An 18143-nucleotide genomic window follows, 5' to 3' on the forward strand; every position below is an offset into this window, starting at 1 on the left:
AGGATGGAGGGGAAATAACCTTTTTAGTAAAAGGAGATTCCTCCCGCCATAACTATGACATCCAAAAGTGGATAATGACACAATATTCCTAACACAAATAATGTGGGAAACGGTTGGTGGGGCTGTAAACAATAATCACGTCAAATGAGTCGTTGTTTGCGATACCATTGAGGTCAGAATAACCAAATAAACGGCAACTCGACAAATGTATACGTCCCAGTTATCAGATTGACATCTAAATGTTGTAGAACTTATATGATTAAATATGAAACTATTTGTGAGAAGATGAAATATGATTTTACCCTTCTAAATGAGAGAATAGTTTTTCATGTGAAGTTTTACCCAGTCAGTAACCACGCCACATGAGCACAGACCATGTGGCAACATGATGGAACCGCCCTCCAAGGAGAAGTCATAAAAGGGCCGCTAACAAAATGTACATTAGACCAGAGAACGTGAGGATCATCAATACGTTGAAATCTCTACAGACCAGTGTACGGACGGTAAGCCGGGCGTGTAAAATGGTTAGACTCTACCAGACCAGCGTGAGCAACAGCGTGAGCTGAAAGGTACGAAATGGTTAGAAACTCTGAAACTTTAAACAGAGAAGAAGAAAATCTCTACAAGACTAGACAGTGGGAAGCGGAGGCTACACTGCTGAGAAATGGTTTAAAACTAAATACCTGTTATGTACTTGAGTGAAGACCCAAAAGCGGTTTTAACAGAAAACAGAGTTCTTTAATGAAAAAACAGGAATGGCATAAATCCTCTTCCAACGTTGTCAATGGAACAAAAAGAACGTTAGTATAATGCAGGATGCACCTGCCAGGCAGACTCCGACAGGATAGGACAAGGTGGAAGCAAACGAGACGACAGCTTGCTTCTGGCATGAAAAACACAAACAAGAATCAGACACTGAAAGTAGCAGGAACAGAGAGAGAAATAGAGACCTAATCAGAGGGGGAAGAGAGAACAGGTGGGAAAGAGTGAATGAGCTAGTTAGGGGAGATGTAGAACAGCTGAAGAATGAGAGAAGAGAAGGTAACCTAAAAAGACCAGCAGAGAGAGACAGAGTGAAGAGAAAGGACAGGAACAGACATAACAAGACATGACAGTACCCCCCACTCACCGAGCGCCTCCTGGCGCACTCGAGGAGGAAACCTGGCGGCAACGGAGGAAATCATCGATCAGCGAACGGTCCAGCACGTCCCGAGAGGGAACCCAACTCCTCTCCTCAGGACCGTACCCCTCCCAATCCACTAGGTACTGATGACCACGGCCCCGAGGGCGCATGTCCAAAATCTTACGAACCCTGTAGATGGGTGCGCCCTCGACAAGGATGGGGGGGGAGGGACGAGCGGGGGCGCGAAGAACGGGCTTAACACAGGAGACATGGAAGACCGGGTGAACGCGACGAAGATAGCGCGGGAGAAGAAGTCGCACTGCGACAGGATTAATGACCTGAGAAATACGGAACGGACCAATGAACCGCGGGGCCAACTTGCGAGAAGCTGTCTTAAGGGGAAGGTTCTGAGTGGAGAGCCATACTCTCTGACCGCAACAATATCTAGGACTCTTGGTCCTACGCTTATTAGCGGCCCTCACAGTCTGCGCCCTATTACGCCAAAGTGCCGACCTGACCCCCTTCCAGGTGCGCTCGCAACACTGGACAAAAGCCTGAGCGGAGGGGACGCAGGACTCGGCGAGCTGAGATGAGAACAGCGGAGGCTGGTACCCGAGGCTACTCTGAAAAGGAGATAGACCGGTAGCAGACGAAGGAAGCGAGTTGTGGGCGTACTCTGCCCAGGGAGCTGTTCTGACCAAGACGCAGGGTTACGAAAAGAAAGACTGCGTAAAATGCGACCAACAGTCTGATTGGCCCGTTCGGCTTGACCGTTAGACTGGGGATGAAAGCCGGACGAGAGACTGACGGAAGCCCCAATCAAACGGCAAAACTCCCTCCAAAATTGAGACGTGAACTGCGGGCCTCTGTCGGAAACGCGTCAGACGGAAGGCCATGAATTCGGAAAACATTCTCGATAATGATCTGAGCCGTCTCCTTAGCAGAAGGGAGCTTAGCGAGAGGAATGAAATGAGCCGCCTTAGAGAATCTATCGACAACCGTAAGAATAACTGTCTTCCCGCTGATGAAGGCAGTCCGGTGATAAAATCTAAAGCGATGTGAGACCACGGTCGAGAGGGAATGGGAAGCGGTCTGAGACGGCCGGCAAGGAGGAGAGTTCCCAGATTTAGTCTGCGCGCAGACCGAACAAGCGGCGACAAATCGACGCGCGTCACGTTCCCGAGTGGGCCACCAGAAACGCTGGCGAATGGAAGCGAGCGTACCCCGAACGCCGGGGTGGCCGGCTAACTTGGCAGAGTGGGCCCACTGAAGAACGGCCGGACGAGTAGGAACGGGAACGAACAGAAGGTTCCTAGGACAAGCTCGCGGCGACGGAGTGTGAGCGAGTGCTTGCTTTACCTGCCTCTCAATTCCCCAGACAGTCAACCCGACAACACGCCCCCAGGAGAATCCCTCGGGGTCGGTGGAGACCTCAGAAGAACTGAAGAGACGAGATAAAGCATCAGGCTTGGTGTTTTTTGAGCCCGGACGATAAGAAATAACAAACTCGAAACGAGCGAAAAACAGAGCCCAACGAGCCTGACGCGCATTAAGTCGTTTGGCTGAACGGATGTACTCAAGGTTCCTATGGTCAGTCCAAACGACAAAAGGAACGGTCGCCCCCTCCAACCACTGTCGCCATTCGCCTAGGGCTAAGCGGATGGCGAGCAGTTCGCGATTACCAACATCATAGTTACGTTCTGACGGCGATAAGCGATGAGAGAAAAACGCGCAAGGATGGACCTTGCCGTCAGAGAGAGAGCGCTGAGAAAGAATGGCTCCCACGCCCACCTCTGACGCGTCAACCTCAACAACAAACTGTCTAGAGATGTCAGGTGTAACAAGAATAGGTGCGGATGTAAAACGATTCTTAAGAAGATCAAAAGCTCCCTGGGCGGAAACGGACCACTTAAAGCACGTCTTAACAGAAGTAAGGGCTGTGAGGGGAGCTGCCACCTGACCGAAATTACGGATGAAACGACGATAGAAATTAGCGAAGCCCAGAAAGCGCTGCAGCTCGACGCGTGACTTAGGAACGGGCCAATCAATGACAGCCTGGACCTTAGCGGGATCCATCTTAATGCCCTCAGCGGAAATAACGGAACCGAGAAAAGGGACAGAGGCGGCATGAAAAGTGCACTTCTCAGCCTTCACATAAAGACAGTTCTCCAAAAGGCGCTAGAGGACGCGTCGCACGTGCTGAACATGAATCGGGAGAGACGGTGAAAAAAATCAGGATATCGTCCATGTAAACGAAAACAAAAATGTTCAGCATGTCTCTCAGGACGTCGTTAACTAGTGCCTGAAAGACAGCTGGAGCGTTAACGAGGCCGAAAGGAAGAACCCGGTATTCAAAGTGCCCTAACGGAGTGTTAAACGCCGTCTTCCACTCGTCCCCCTCCCTGATGCGCACGAGATGGTAGGCGTTACGAAGGTCCAATTTGGTGAAAAACCTGGCTCCCTGCAGGATCTCGAAGGCTGAAGACATAAGAGGAAGCGGATAACGATTCTTAACTGTTATGTCATTCAGCCCTCGATAATCCACGCATGGGCGCAGGGACCCGTCCTTCTTCTGAACAAAAAAAAACCCCGCTCCGGCGGGAGAGGAGGAGGAGACTATGGTACCAGCGTCGAGCGAAACAGACAAATAATCCTCGAGAGCCTTACGTTCGGGAGCCGACAGAGAGTATAATCTACCCCGGGGGAGTAGTTCCCGGAAGGAGATCAATACTACAGTCATACGACCGGTGTGGAGGGAGAGAAGTGGCCTTGGAACGACTGAACACCGTGCGCAGATCGTGATACTCCTCCGGCACCCCTGTCAAATCGCCAGGCTCCTCCTGTGAAGAAGGGACAGAGGAAACAGGAGGGATAGCAGACATTAAACAGGTCACATGACAAGAAACATTCCAGGATAGGATAGTATTACTAGACCAATTAATAGAAGGGTTATGGCGCACTAGCCAGGGATGACCCAAAACAACAGGTGTAAAAGGTGAACGAAAAATTAAAAAAGAAATGGTTTCGCTATGATTACCAGAGACAGTGAGGGTTAAAGGCAGCGTCTCACGCTGAATCTTGGGGAGAGAACTACCATCTAAAGCGAACAAGGCCGTGGGCTCCCTAACTGTCTGAGAGGAATGTCATGTTCCCGAGCCCAGGTCTCGTCCATAAAACAGCCCTCCGCCCCAGAGTCTATCAAGGCACTGCAGGAAGCAGATGAACCGGGCCAGCGGAGATGGACCGGAAAGGTAGTGCGTGATCCAGAAGGAGAGGCCTGAGTAGTTGCGCTCACCAGTAGCCCTCCTCTTACTGATGAGCTCTGGCTTTTACTGGACATGAGGTGACAAAATGACCAGCGGAGCCGCAGTAGAGACAGAGGCGATTGGTGATTCTCCGTTCCTTCTCCTTGGCCGAGATGCGGATACCCCCAGCTGCATAGGCTCAGCATCCGAGCCGGCGGAGGAGGGTGGCAGTGATGCGGCAGGTGGCAGTGATGTGGAGAGGGGAGCAACGGAGAACGCGAACTCCTTTCCACGTGCTCGGCGACGAAGATCAAACCGTCGCTCTATGCGAATAGCGAGAGCTATTAAGGAGTCCAGACTGGAAGGAACCTCCCGGGAGAGGATCTCATCCTTAACCTCGACGAGGAGACCCTCCAGAAAACGAGCGAGCAAAGCCGGCTATGTTCCAGTCACTAGAGGCAGCGAGAGTGCGAAACTCAATAGAATAATCCGTTATGGATCGATTCCCCTGACATAGGGAAGACAGGGCCCTGGAAGCCTCCTCCCCAAAAACAGAACGGTCAAAAACCCGTATCATCTCCTCCTTAAAGTCCTGATACTGGTTAATACACTCAGCCCTCGCCTCCCAGATTGCCGTGCCCCACTCACGCGCCCGTCCGGTAAGGAGAGAAAACGTAGGCGATGCGGGCTGCGCTCCTGGAGTAAGTGTTGGGCTGGGAGAGAACACCACGTCACACTGAGTGAGGAATGAGCGGCACTCAGTGGGCTCCCCAGAGTAACACGGCGGGTTGTTGATCCTGGGCTCCGGAGACTCGGAAACCCTGGAAGTGGGCGGTGGATCGAGGTGGAGTTGGTGAACCCGTCTTGTGAGGTCGGAGACTTGGACGGCCAGGGTCTCAACGGCATGTCGAGCAGCAGACAATTCCTCCTCGTGTCTGCCTAGCATCGCTCCCTGGATCTCGACGGCGGAGTGAAAAGGGTCCGGAGCCGCTGGGTCCATTCTTGGTCTGATTCTTCTGTTATGTACTTGAGTGAAGACCCAAAAGCGGTTTTAACAGAAAACAGAGTTCTTTAATGAAAAAACAGGAATGGCATAAATCCTCTTCCAACGTTGTCAATGGAACAAAAAGAACGTTAGTATAATGCAGGATGCACCTGCCAGGCAGACTCCGACAGGATAGGACAAGGTGGAAGCAAACGAGACGACAGCTTGCTTCTGGCATGAAAAACACAAACAAGAATCAGACACTGAAAGTAGCAGGAACAGAGAGAGAAATAGAGACCTAATCAGAGGGGGAAGAGAGAACAGGTGGGAAAGAGTGAATGAGCTAGTTAGGGGAGATGTAGAACAGCTGAAGAATGAGAGACAGAGAAGGTAACCTAAAAAGACCAGCAGAGAGAGACAGAGTGAAGAGAAAGGACAGGAACAGACATAACAAGACATGACAATACCAGCCGAAGTACAGCGTGAACTGGATATGGTAAAATGGTTTGACACTACAATACCAGAAAATGGTAAGGAACACACAGGAACATTCATTCTGCAGCTGTTCATTCATTCTGCAGCTGTTTATGCACTGTTAGCCTAGAAAACTCAAATGAAGACAAGAGACAAAGAGCAATTTCTTCTCACCACTATACACTTGAAGTCGGAAGTTTACATAAACCTTAGCCAAATACATTTAAACTCTGTTTTTCACAATTCCTGACATTTAATCCGAGTAAAACAAATCTGTTTTAGGTCAGTTAGGATCACCACTTTATTGTAAGAATGTTAAATGTCAGAATAATAGCAGAAAGAATGATTTATTTCAGCTTGTATTTCTTTCATCACATTCCCAGTGAGTCAGAAGTTAACATACACTCAATTAGTATTTGGTAGCATTGCCTTTAAATTGTTTAACTTGGGTCAAACGTTTCAGGGAGCCTTCCACAAGCTTCCCACAATAAGTTGGGTGAATTTTGGCTCATTCCTCCTGACAGAGCTGGTGTAACTACGTTAGGTTTGTAGGCCTCCTGGCTCGCACACGCATTTTCAGTTCTGCCCAAAAATGTTCTATGGGATTGAGGTCAGGGGCTTTGTGCTGGCCACTCCAATACCTTTACTTTGTTGTCCTTTAGCCATTTTGCCACAACTTTGGAAGCATGCTTGGGGTCATTGTCCATTTGGAAGACCCATTTGCAACCAAGCTTTAACTTCCTGGTGATGTCTTGAGATGTTGCTTCAATATGTCCACATAATTTTCCTCGCTAATGATGGCATCTATTTTGTGAAGTTAAGCAGTCCCTCCTGCAGCAAAGCACCCCCACAACATGATGCTGCCACCCCCGTGCTTCATGGTTGGGATGGTGTTCTTCGGGTTGCAAGCCTCCCCCTTTTTCCTCCAAACATAACGATGGTCATTAAGGCCAAACAGTTTTTTGGACATTTCTCTAAAAAGTATGATCTTTGTCCCCATGTGCAGTTGCAAACTGTAATCTGTTTTTTTATTGCGGTTTTGGAGCAGAGGCTTCTTCCTTGCTGAGCTGCCTTTCAGGTTATGTCGATATAGGACTCACTTTACTGTGGATATAGATACTTTTGTACCTATTTCCTCCAGCATCTTCACAAGGTCGTTTGCTGTTGTTCTGGGATTGATTTGTACTTTTCGTAGGAGACAGAACGCGTCTCCTTACTTAGGGATGAACCAGACTTGTGGAGCTCTACAATTTATTTTCTGAGGACTTGGCTGATTTCTTTTGATTTTCACATGATGTCAAGCAAAGAGACACTGAGTTTGAAGGTAGGCCTTGAAATACATCCACAGGTACACCTCCAATTGACTCAGATGATGTCAATTATCCTATCAGAAGCTTCTAAAGCCATGATGACATTTTCTGGAATTTTACAAGTTGTTTAAAGGCACAGTCAACTTAGTGTATATAACCTTCTGACCCACTGGAATTGTGATACAGTGAATTATAAGTGAAATAATCTGTCTGTAAAAAATTGTTGAAAATATTACTTGTCATGCACAAAGTAGATGTTCTAACCGACTTGCCAAAACTATAATTTGTTAACAAGAAATTTGTGGAGTAGTTGAAAACCAAGTTTTAAGGACCACAATCTAAGTGTATGTAAACTCCCGACTTCAACTGTAGGTATCTCTAGGGTATCTATTACAAATAAACAGAGTGAAGGTCAAGGACCGCTGAACGCGGCGTGGTACACCTCTGGGAGACCCATTCCAACAGACAATCATAGACCAACCTACAACAACTACAAAGGACATGGCAAACTCTGGTGGACAACCAGAGACTTACACTACCAGAGACTGTCTGTCGACTGACTCCACAGACTGATAGGGCGTTTTCAACAGAGCGAGAGGACAAAGACATACAAGCGTAAATATGTGTTGCATTTCTAAATCCGAATGAGCGGTTGTTAGGGTGCTAAATATCGACATTTACGATGAGCGTATTATTCAACTGTATGTACGATAGTTGAATTCCTTTGTCTCTTCTTCTCCCGCTCTTTCTTTCCCCACCCCTATTCATTGTGTACCAAGCGTCATATCGGGTTAGTCCACTAGGGACTTTTCATTGCATTATGTAGTAACCTATCCTGTGTGTGCGCATTTATGTAATTCTGCGTGATTATTTAGTTAGTTAGTAAATAAATAATTAAGCCAATTTGTGTATCGCTGAGTCATCATGTAGACTAGGGTTCGTGCAGATTTAACGGACTATGCAACGTTCAGAATGAGACTGATGAGGTTAATAAGAATTAATGAATTGACTGATGTAAGAGAAATTCATATCTTTAGAGCTTAGTCGGGAGATAGTAACTCGTTAAATAACTTTTCCCGTGTTGCCCCAAGATTACTAAGGAGTTAATTGTTACATGATTAATTTAATCATCGTAATAAATAAATGTAGTTAATTGATTTGATAAAATAACACATTAATGATAGCAACGTCACGACGGAGGACAATGGGAGAGCGTAGATTTTGGTCAACATAACAATGTATTGCTAATTTGCTATATGAGACCTATTTGATCGAATAGACGTTTTTCGTAATGCTTAGGTTGTTATGAATGTACTGATATAAGTGTATGCGCTTGATATCCCTCCAACCTAAAGAAAACCAATGTTACGTCAGAGGTGTGCCTGTTATTCACATGCAAATCTGCCATCTAATTGACTAGAATGTTTCCGCTTGCTCCCGCCACCTCCAGCCTGCCTTTCGCCTTTATGGACACTGATTCACATTGTCGGAGTGGAGACTCCAATATCTTGTCAGGATATACCACCATTTTAGCTTCACAGACAACATTCCTTTCAGCATGCCCACAGATGAGTTTTAGTAGATTTGAATTTTGTCATTGTAGATTTCAGCAGGAAGTCGCCCCACTGTGTAAGATGTCATTAATCTCAGCATACCTTTAATGACCCGACAGTCCCCTGAAATCGGCATTAGAATTACTTACAAATATATTTATGACTAACTGTATTGATTTCCCACCGTTTTATAAGTCAGAAGACAGAAATCCAGACCTTCCTAGGACCATGTAAAGGTCCTTTGTCGAATAAACTCGTATTTCTCTCTGGTGGTCGGCTGCATCATTACATCAATTTGTATCACTTCACTGTGACGTCACGTCAAAGGGGAGGTCCTACGAAAAACATTTATCCAGCTCGACTGCTTCACAGCACAGACATGGCAAAGCAATTGCTGAATTTGTCTAGAGCAGGCGAATCTAAATACTAAATACTTTTATATCTCTAAGATAAAGAATGCGACCAACACTCTTCCTTAAACCTAAAATAGGCAAAGAAGTAATTTTGTGTGGGCAGTCAAACTTTTGTCAGAGACAGACCCGTATTCCCAGATCGAAAAAAATCTAGCCCTTTACATAGCCCTTCCCTTTACATAGCCCTGCCCTTTACATAGCCCTGCCCTTTACATAGCCCTCCCCTTTACATAGCCCTCCCCTTTACATAGCCCTTCCCTTTACATAGCCCTTCCCTTTACATAGCCCTTCCCTTTACATAGCCCTCCCCTTTACATAGCCCTTCCCTTTACATAGCCCTCCCTTTACATAGCCCTCCCCTTTACATAGCCCTCCCCTTTACATAGCCCTCCCCTTTACATAGCCCTCCCCTTTACATAGCCCTCCCCTTTACATAGCCCTCCCCTTTACATAGCCCTTCACACACTGTTTCAATGGCCCAAATGTTGATTTAGACGTTCACAAATTTAACAGATTTTGACTCACCAATATGTTTGGTAAAGTAAAGTAAAAGAAGGTGAAATATTATGGGTAGAACTATATATAGGCATATTATAAAGTATAAAAAGGCTTATTCATTCACAATTATTTTATTTTGATCATATCTTCATATTTGAATATGTTTTAATATACTTGTATTGTGTACTTGATCATTTGGGTTGAAAAGTGCCTTTATCTCAGACATAAATAATTCTAGGTGAAAGCTAAAGGTCATAGGGGGATAGGGGGACAACACACACACTACTAAATTAATCAAATTTTGCCCTCTTGCTAGATTGATGACTACAGCCATAGCAAAACAGTATAAAATGGCTGTCAGCTCAACTGGTTTAAATATTAATATCAAACTACGTGTATGTGCTTAAATGTTTCCAAGAATCATATTGCCACTCATGGTGTGTAATAGTACATCTACTGTCAACATTTGTCAATAAACAGTGTTAATAAGCAGTGTCAATGTGATTGTTTTCACACCTTTGGCAAAGGCTCCAGGGTTCTTGTGCTGACATCTAATGTTTATGTAAAAAGTAAAAACATTTAAGCTTTTTCTGCATTGTGCTTTTCTCTTCCTGAGGTGTGTGTGCGTGTATGCAAGGATGTGTGCCATGTGAATTGTGTGGGTGAGTTTGGGAAGACAAGAGAGAGAAAGAGAGCGATAGAAATGGAAAGGGCACCTAATTTCAGAGTATTTGTCTTTCAAAGATTGTACTGTATCATCCTTACCTCCGAAAGCGCTCCTGCATGTCCCTCAGCCGTTGGCAGACTGGGACAGGGCTAGCTGCCTCCTGAGGGCTGGACACACCCAGGAGCTGGGAGAGCCGGATCTCCAGGGAGGCCAGGATTCGCTGCTCCCGCTCTAGTCCAGCCTGGTGCTGCTCCGTCTGCACTAACCGAACCATCGGGGCCCCCTGACCGGAGCATACTGCAGTGGGGTCCGACAGCTCACCCTGCAGCTTGTCCAGAGCACTGCTGCATCGAGCCATCTGTGACACCCAAAGGACACACAACCACAAACACATACAGTGCCTTTGGAAAAGATTCAGACCCCTTGAATTTTTCCACATTTTGTTACATTACAGCCGTATTCTAAAATTGTTACTTCAACCTACACACAGGACCCCATAAAGACAAAGCAAAAACAGTTATTTAGAATTTTTATAAAATTGCATTAAAAATAAAAAATAAAATATCACATTTACATAAATATTCAGGCCCTTTACTCAGTACTTCGTTGAAGCACATTTGGCAGCAATTACAGCCTTGATTCTTCTTGAGTATGACGCTACAAGTTTGGCACACCTGTATTTGGGGAGTTTCTCCCATTCTTCTCTGAAGATCCTCTCAAATTCTGTCAAGTTGGATGGGGAGCGTCGCTGCAGAGCTATTTTCAGGTCTCTCCAGAGATGTTAGATCGGGTTCAAGTCCGGGCTCTGGCTGGGCCCCTCAAGGACATTCAGAGGCTTGTCCCAAAACTACTCCTGTGTTGTCTTGGATGTGTGCTTAGGGTCGTTGTCCTGTTGGAAGTTGAACCTTTGCCCCAGTCGGAGGTCCTGAGCGTACTTTGCTCCGTTCATCTTTGCCTCGATCCTGACTAGTCTCCCAGTCCCTGCAGCTGAAAAACCTCACAGCATGATGTTGCCACCACCATGCTTCACTGTAGGGATGGTGCCAGGTTTCCTCCAGACATAACACTTGGCATTCAGGCCAAAGAGTTAAATCTTGGTTTCATCAGACCAGAGAATCTTGTTTCTCATGGTCTGAGAGTCTTTCGGTGCCTTTTGGAAAACTCCAAGTGGGCTGTCAAGGCTTCCGTCTGGCCACTCTCCCATAAAGGAGGCCACTGTGTTCATTGGAACCTTCAATGCTGCAGAAAAGTTTTGGTACCCTTCCCCAGATCTGTGCCTCGACACAATCCTGTCTCTGCGCTCTACGGATAATTCCTTTGACCTCATGGCTTGGTTTCTGCTCTGACATGCATTGTCAACTGAAGGACCTTATATAGACAGGTGTGTGCCTTTACAAATCATGTCCAATCAATTTAATTTACCACAGATAGACTCCAATCAAGTTGTAGAAACATCTCAAGGATGATCAATGGAAACAGGATGCACCTGGGCTCAATTCTGAGTCTCATAGAAAAGGGTCTGAATTCTTATGTTAATAAGGTATTTCTGTTTTTTATTTTTAATCAATTTGCAAACATTTCTAAAAACCTCTTTTGCTTTGTCATTATGGGGTATTGTGTGTAGATTGCTGAGGATTTTTATTTATTTAATACATTTTCGAAAAAGGCTGTAACATAACAAAATGTGGAAAAAGTCAAGGGGTCTGAATAATTTCCGAAGACACTGTATATTTACACATGGGCGTACAATACTACTACACATACTTTCGTACAAAAACAAACAAGGTATTTCCAAAGCCCTACACTTTGTGGACCAACAATGTATTATTACCAACAATGTATTATGAATATATCATTTGCTGTTATTTGCTGTTAAAAACTGTTATGAGCCATGTACTGTTATGATGGTAAGAATGATCCCCTTTATAATACACGTGTGTATACTTGTATACTACATATGCTACTCATGTGCCGGGTCTACTAAAAGTAGCTACCAAAAATGTATGTATTTATATGTAATATACCATATACTATATTACATTATGACCATTAAAGGAGCAGTTCACTGAAGATAGTTCAGTCACATGACTCACGCTCTTGGTGACGTCCCTCCACTCCGCCCCTCTCTGCTCCAAGCGTGTCCGGAGGATGCTGATGCCGCACCGCAGTGCCGCCCAGCGCCTCCAGAGGGCACCCTGTGCCCCCTCGGAGCCCACACAGCACCCCCGCAGTGGGCACACCACCCTCAGCTCCTCCAGCTTGCCAGCTATAGACAGCACCTCCTCCGACAGAGTCTTCACATGAAGAGATGAATCAATCAAATGTATTGTATACAGAATATATCCCTTTCTTTTACAACATGTGTCACAACGTGCTTTGTAGTGCAGCAAAGCTGTGGTGTGGCAGAGCAGTGGTGTAGTGGCAACACACATGTTGCTCACTGCCAGATACTGGGGTTAAATCCTCCCCTCTACCTTTTACCCAGTCTCCACCTCAGTATCCCCTTGATATCTAAACTGTCTAAATGAAGCTTGAATAGCATGCTTTTAAAAAAACAAGTGCTTTACAGTAACCTGGACCCGAAACGTAAGCAGGAGAACAGAGGCAAGGAAAAACTCCCTAGTAGGAACAAACTCTGAGAAGAACCACCGACGCACGGCACTTCACACACCTTGGCTCTATCCTGTTGGTCAGCACAGTTGGCGTATGATGTCACTTCCTGGGTGGCACACTCGGAGAGCCTCGATTCGTTTTTCTTCAGGATATGCCATACCTCCTCATGACACTTCTTGTGGAGGCTTTGTCTGTCTGCACACCTATGGAATAGATACAAAACAAACACGGCAACTGAAAATGGCCTGGTTTTAATGTTTACATTTTCATGTTTTTTAAGTAATTGTGAAGCTAAAGACTCATTTGTACTCTGGGTGGATTGGTTTGATTCCACTGTACTCTTTTACATGCACATAAATCAACATGTCTGTTTTACATCAATGTAAATGTGCCAGTGTTAGAAGCTAATTTACATATCAAGTTCCCGGATCTGTAACTCTCTAATCTTATTTGATTCAATGCAACATAAAATTCATAGACATAAGCTGCATTCTCATCCAGGCATTAATTTAGTTCTCATCAAACAAGGGTGAACAGAGGGAAAAGTAACAAGTCACTAAAATTATATTTATTAGACTGCTGAACCTATTTGTCTCAATTACAACAACATTCCATTTCAGCAGAGACTAGAGACATGGGTCTCGGAGTGCTAAACTCTGGTCAACGTGCAGTGTACGCATTCTAACTATTCTGTTCCCATCCGCTCAGAAATCCGCTCAGCAACCTGCCTAATTTAGTTGATTACCCCTGATATAAGTGGTCCCAGCGCTGTTCAATGTGTAAATTGATGTTTTCTAATCTGTAATGCTTTGTGTTTTTTGTTGTAAATGTGTCTGCAACTTTGGGTGCTGCTATTTTGGCCAGGTCTCTCTTGTAAAATAGATTATTTATCTCAATGAGACTAACCTGGTAAATAAATAAATACATCAGTGGCACACAGCATCTCACATTCCCCCAAAATGTAATGGTTTAAGAAAGGTTGACAATGCATGCCTATTTGGTGACCAATGTTCAGCATCTAATGTTCATCAAGCTTCTTTGTACGATAACATTTAGTGTTAATGTGTTTTTAGAATGTGACCAAAACAGTAAGGACCAAAAGCCATGTATAACCTTTGGTGAGTGAGTGTGTAACCTTTGGCCTACCTCTGCAAGGCCTCTGTCCTGAGCTCAACCTGGGCCTCGAGTGCGGCCCTCTCCACCAAAAGGTGGCTCAGGACCTGGATGTGGAGCTGTTCGCTCTGGGGGAAAGAGAGACAGGCCTGCTGGGGTGCCAGTTCCAGGAGATGGCTGATTTGCGCCTGGAGGCTCTCCCCCAGGGAGGCTTGGGGCTCTTGGGTGTGCCATTGCTCCTCTGTGCAGTCCACAAATCCGCCTAGAGGTGCCAGGAACATGGCCTCGGCTTCGAGGAGGAAGGCTACCACTCCTTGGGCAGCCCAGTGGTAATCCTTCAGGGCTTCCCGAGCATGGGACAAATTCTCCTACAGGACATATACAAGATTATTAAGAATTCAGGCAAGAATTTCATTTGAAGTCTTCCACAATACAATACAACCTGTGTGGTTGAATCTTATTACACAAACAACATTAAAGTCAGTTCCAATAGAAGTTAAGGAAAATGTTTGAGGGATAAATTGTTGTAATACACCAATTCAGTTAATTGTCTCGTCTGGGCACCGTTCACTCTCTATGGTACAGGGGAGATAGCATTTCAAAAGTGAAACATTGTTTCCATTGCCGGACAGGCAGACAGCAAGGTTTATATTAAACCCCACTGTTAGAAACGAAATAGTACTCTAGAAGCAAGGGGAGATAATGTATGAGTTGAGATGATTTCAAGCAATGATTTGAACAGCAACATGAACATGATGATATTCTTATGGAGGTGCAGTGATAATTCAGATGGAACTGTTAACAGGCTTGGAACACTGCTTGTCCAATAAGCATCTAGGATCCAAACAATCCGTTTGACAGTGTTTATCACGTCAACCAACTCAAATTTCATGCATATATTATGAAATGCAATACACACCATAGCTGAAATTGCGAATTATAACAATTGTAATGTAATGAGCCCACTGAACTTACCATATATGCGTGGCACTTCTGCACAATGTCATTCCTCAGGGTGTGCAGCTCCCCACACTGGCTCATCTCCACTTGCTCTCTCTGCCTCAAAGCTTCCAACACCCGCATGACAGACTCTACGTTCCTCCAGATTACCCAGCACCTCCGCAGCGCTATGTTGATGGCCCTCACGTCTGGCTTCACCGGGTCAAATTCCGTCAGCTCCTGCCTGACCTGTTGAAGAAGGTCAATCATGGCAGGAAGCTCAGTGCAGAATTTGAGACCCTCCAGAAGCTTTCCCTCTAGGTTTTTGACGTCGTCAGTAATGGCAAGCTCCCAGGAGGCTAGGTTTTCAACAGTTCGCCGGATCCTCTGCCTCTCCGACAGGAGCAACATTCTATCCGATAGGTGCAGGTCTTGGGCCATGGCCTCAAGCTGGTCGGAAGCATCCTGGCACTGGGTCTTCACCAGCGGAAGTTCCACCAGGAGAGCCTGGCAAAGGCTGAACCTTTCCCCCACGCTGACTCTCTTGTCTTTGGAGCACTGAGCACGCTCCTTTGCCACCTCCCTGGAGTCTTCCATGCGCTGCCGGTAGGTCAGGTACTTCTCGTGTTCCAGGGCGTGGTGGTGGAGAGTTTTCACCTTCTCCTGCAGTTTGCCAATGGTACACAAGAGGGCACTTTTCTGGTCCTCTTGGCAGTACTGGAGTTCCTGGATCTGACATTGGTGCTCCAGGAGCATGTGCGTCAAGGGCTCTATGGCAGATAGGGAGTCCTTTGTCACTGGGAACCTCTGCCTCTCCAGGTCGGCCCATATCTGTTGCACGCTCACCTGGACAGCCGCCAGTTCCTCGGCCGAAGAAGTCCGGGTGTGAAGCAGTTCCTCCAACTCCCATTGAGCTGCTTTCTCGTGGGCCACCATTCTGTCCACCTCAGTCCGGAGGCCTGTGAGCCTGTTGACAAGAAAGTGGCTCTCTGCTGGACTCAACCCCGAAGAGACCTCCATGCAGATCTCCAAAAGGGCATCCGTACTAGCCAGCTGTCTTTCTGCTTCCTTGATGGCACCCATGTGAAACTGCAGCTTGCTTTCCAGATCTGGGATGGTGTCTTTGGACACATTCTCTACATCTGTGGTGACCTCTCTCTCATGGTGTGCCACTGCTAGCCAGGTGTTCACTTTTGAGATCTGGACCAGCATCTTCTCTCTTTCCTCCAAAACAGCCTCCATTTCCTTCAGAATACGAGCAGAGTTATCTGAGACTGTTTCGTAGAGGTCCTTCAAGGTCTTCATTGATGACAGCACTTTGTCAATTTCCCCCTCATCCGACATCAGTTCTTTCAGGTCCTCAACTTTGTAGTGCACCCTGGAACGCCTTGCCAAAATCTCAGATTGAAGCTTCCTCATGCTGGCAATTTGAAGACGGGCCTCTTCAGGGAAGAGGGCTACCTTTTCACCTGCTGAGATGTGGTTTTCCGCCTGCTTGGCCCAGATAATCAAGTCCTGCATTTGCTTAATGATTTTAGCCAAGGAGGGTTTTGCTATAGAGTATGACTGAGCAGAGAGCAACCTCTGAGTGGAGGCAAGTAAGGAGCTCAAGCTCTGAAGAGTACACTCCACATCCTCCTTCTCCTTCTGCCCAAGAGAAAATTGGGTAAAATCCTCTGATTGCCCAAGCAGGTGTAGGTACTGCTGGTTGAAGGCTTTCAAGTCACCAGTAATAAAGGTCAGCTCTAAAGCTTTGTGAGTGTCATGCTGCAATTGAGAGGACAGTAAGAGGGTGATGGACTTCTGAAGAGTCTCAAGCTTGCAATGCAGCTGCTCAGCCTTTTGTAGAAAGATAGAGGACTGAGAAGAACCGATTGAGGCATGCCTCAGGCCTCTATTCCCGGTCCCCTCCAAAAGCCTCCACTCCTCCTGCAGATCCCCTAGCTGAGCGAGGAGTGCCCCTGACCCCTCGACTTCACTCAGGTGGGCAGACACCTGGCAACACACCTGGAGCAGCTCCCCCATCATGCCCTTCTGCTGTTCAATGTTACATAACAGAGTATGTAGTTTTTCAGCCTGAAGCGCACTGCTTCGAGTGTCCCTGTTAGATCCCCAGGAATAGACAAAGAGTGAATAAGTGTTAGTGCATATCTTGGTCAAATACAAACTGATCAATGATATTCTAAATCAACTGTACACTTTAAAGGAACACAGAGGCCTAAAGATGCATAAATACAATATTATGCACAAGAATAGTAGCCCGGACAATGCAAGTGCATGGACTCACAATTGTAGCTCATCCATATCGCTTGTCCATCTCTCCAGAATGCTCCGGATGGCCTGAGTCTGCCTGTGGTACTGTGTTACCAGGTGGAGCTGAGCCTCTTTGACCTGAACTGTGGCAGAGGCATCCAACAGGGCTGCACTCCATCGCCCCTCCAGATTTGTTGCGTCCTCTGCGTCACCGACCACATGGTTTATCGCAGCCACCTGCTCAAGCACGTAGCGTCTGCAGTCCTGAAAAAAAGGGGATCACAGGGACACACTCAGTCTGGTATCCAGTGAGCTGGGACCCATAAAAAATATAATCTGTTAAAAAAAGAAGGAATTTTTTAAAGTATTGAAATCACAGAGGGAAGACAGGCAGGTGTAAGAATCGGTATGAATGGTTGGAGTGGGGATTGAACCCTGACCTTCAGTAAGGAGAGCATGTGTGTGTAGCTGAGGGGGGTTCCACTAGACCATGGGCTCGACACATAGCATCTGTATTTATCAAACACTCTACACTTACACAAAAGCCAAGAAGGGTGATAATGTACTTGAAAAGTTAGACATAGCAAATCAAAGTCTGAATTAGCTTCCTCTCCTTGTCTCATTATACATTCTCGTTGACATTGATATGAAAGAACTGCAAAGGTTAAATAAATGAGAAGATTGTTGGAATATCATTATAATGTGCCAGTTGGCTAGAGTGACAAAAAAACAATACATGTGCATACAGGGCAGAAAAGGAAATGTCTTCAGTGGAATCCCAAATAAAGCTTTCCTTTTGTAAAAGCATTTTACACAGTGATATCAGTTCGGGGTGTGAAGCCCATTAAATGACAGTTTTGTCCTCTGTTTGTATATAAGATGGCCAATCTGACACTTGAAAATGTGTATTTTCAAATGTCTATTATGTTCTTGAAAGGGAAAATTGTTCATTAAAAA

The 18143-nt window shown here is 45.9% G+C and overlaps 1 protein-coding gene across 1 annotated transcript in view; it reads right to left on the reverse strand.

The window, feature by feature from the left end:
- Positions 1-18143, reverse strand: part of LOC135505860 (nesprin-2-like) — a 246229-nt gene that overhangs the window by 131490 nt on the left and 96596 nt on the right. The window contains 6 exon segments of the mRNA XM_064925056.1: positions 10367-10626; positions 12362-12562; positions 12940-13084; positions 14028-14362; positions 14970-17034; positions 17221-17450. Of these exon segments, the coding sequence (XP_064781128.1) occupies positions 10367-10626; positions 12362-12562; positions 12940-13084; positions 14028-14362; positions 14970-17034; positions 17221-17450 (3236 nt within the window).

This window comes from Oncorhynchus masou, chromosome 19 (genome assembly GCF_036934945.1).
Source record: "Oncorhynchus masou masou isolate Uvic2021 chromosome 19, UVic_Omas_1.1, whole genome shotgun sequence".
In the NCBI taxonomy this organism is placed as follows: Eukaryota; Metazoa; Chordata; class Actinopteri; order Salmoniformes; family Salmonidae; genus Oncorhynchus; species Oncorhynchus masou.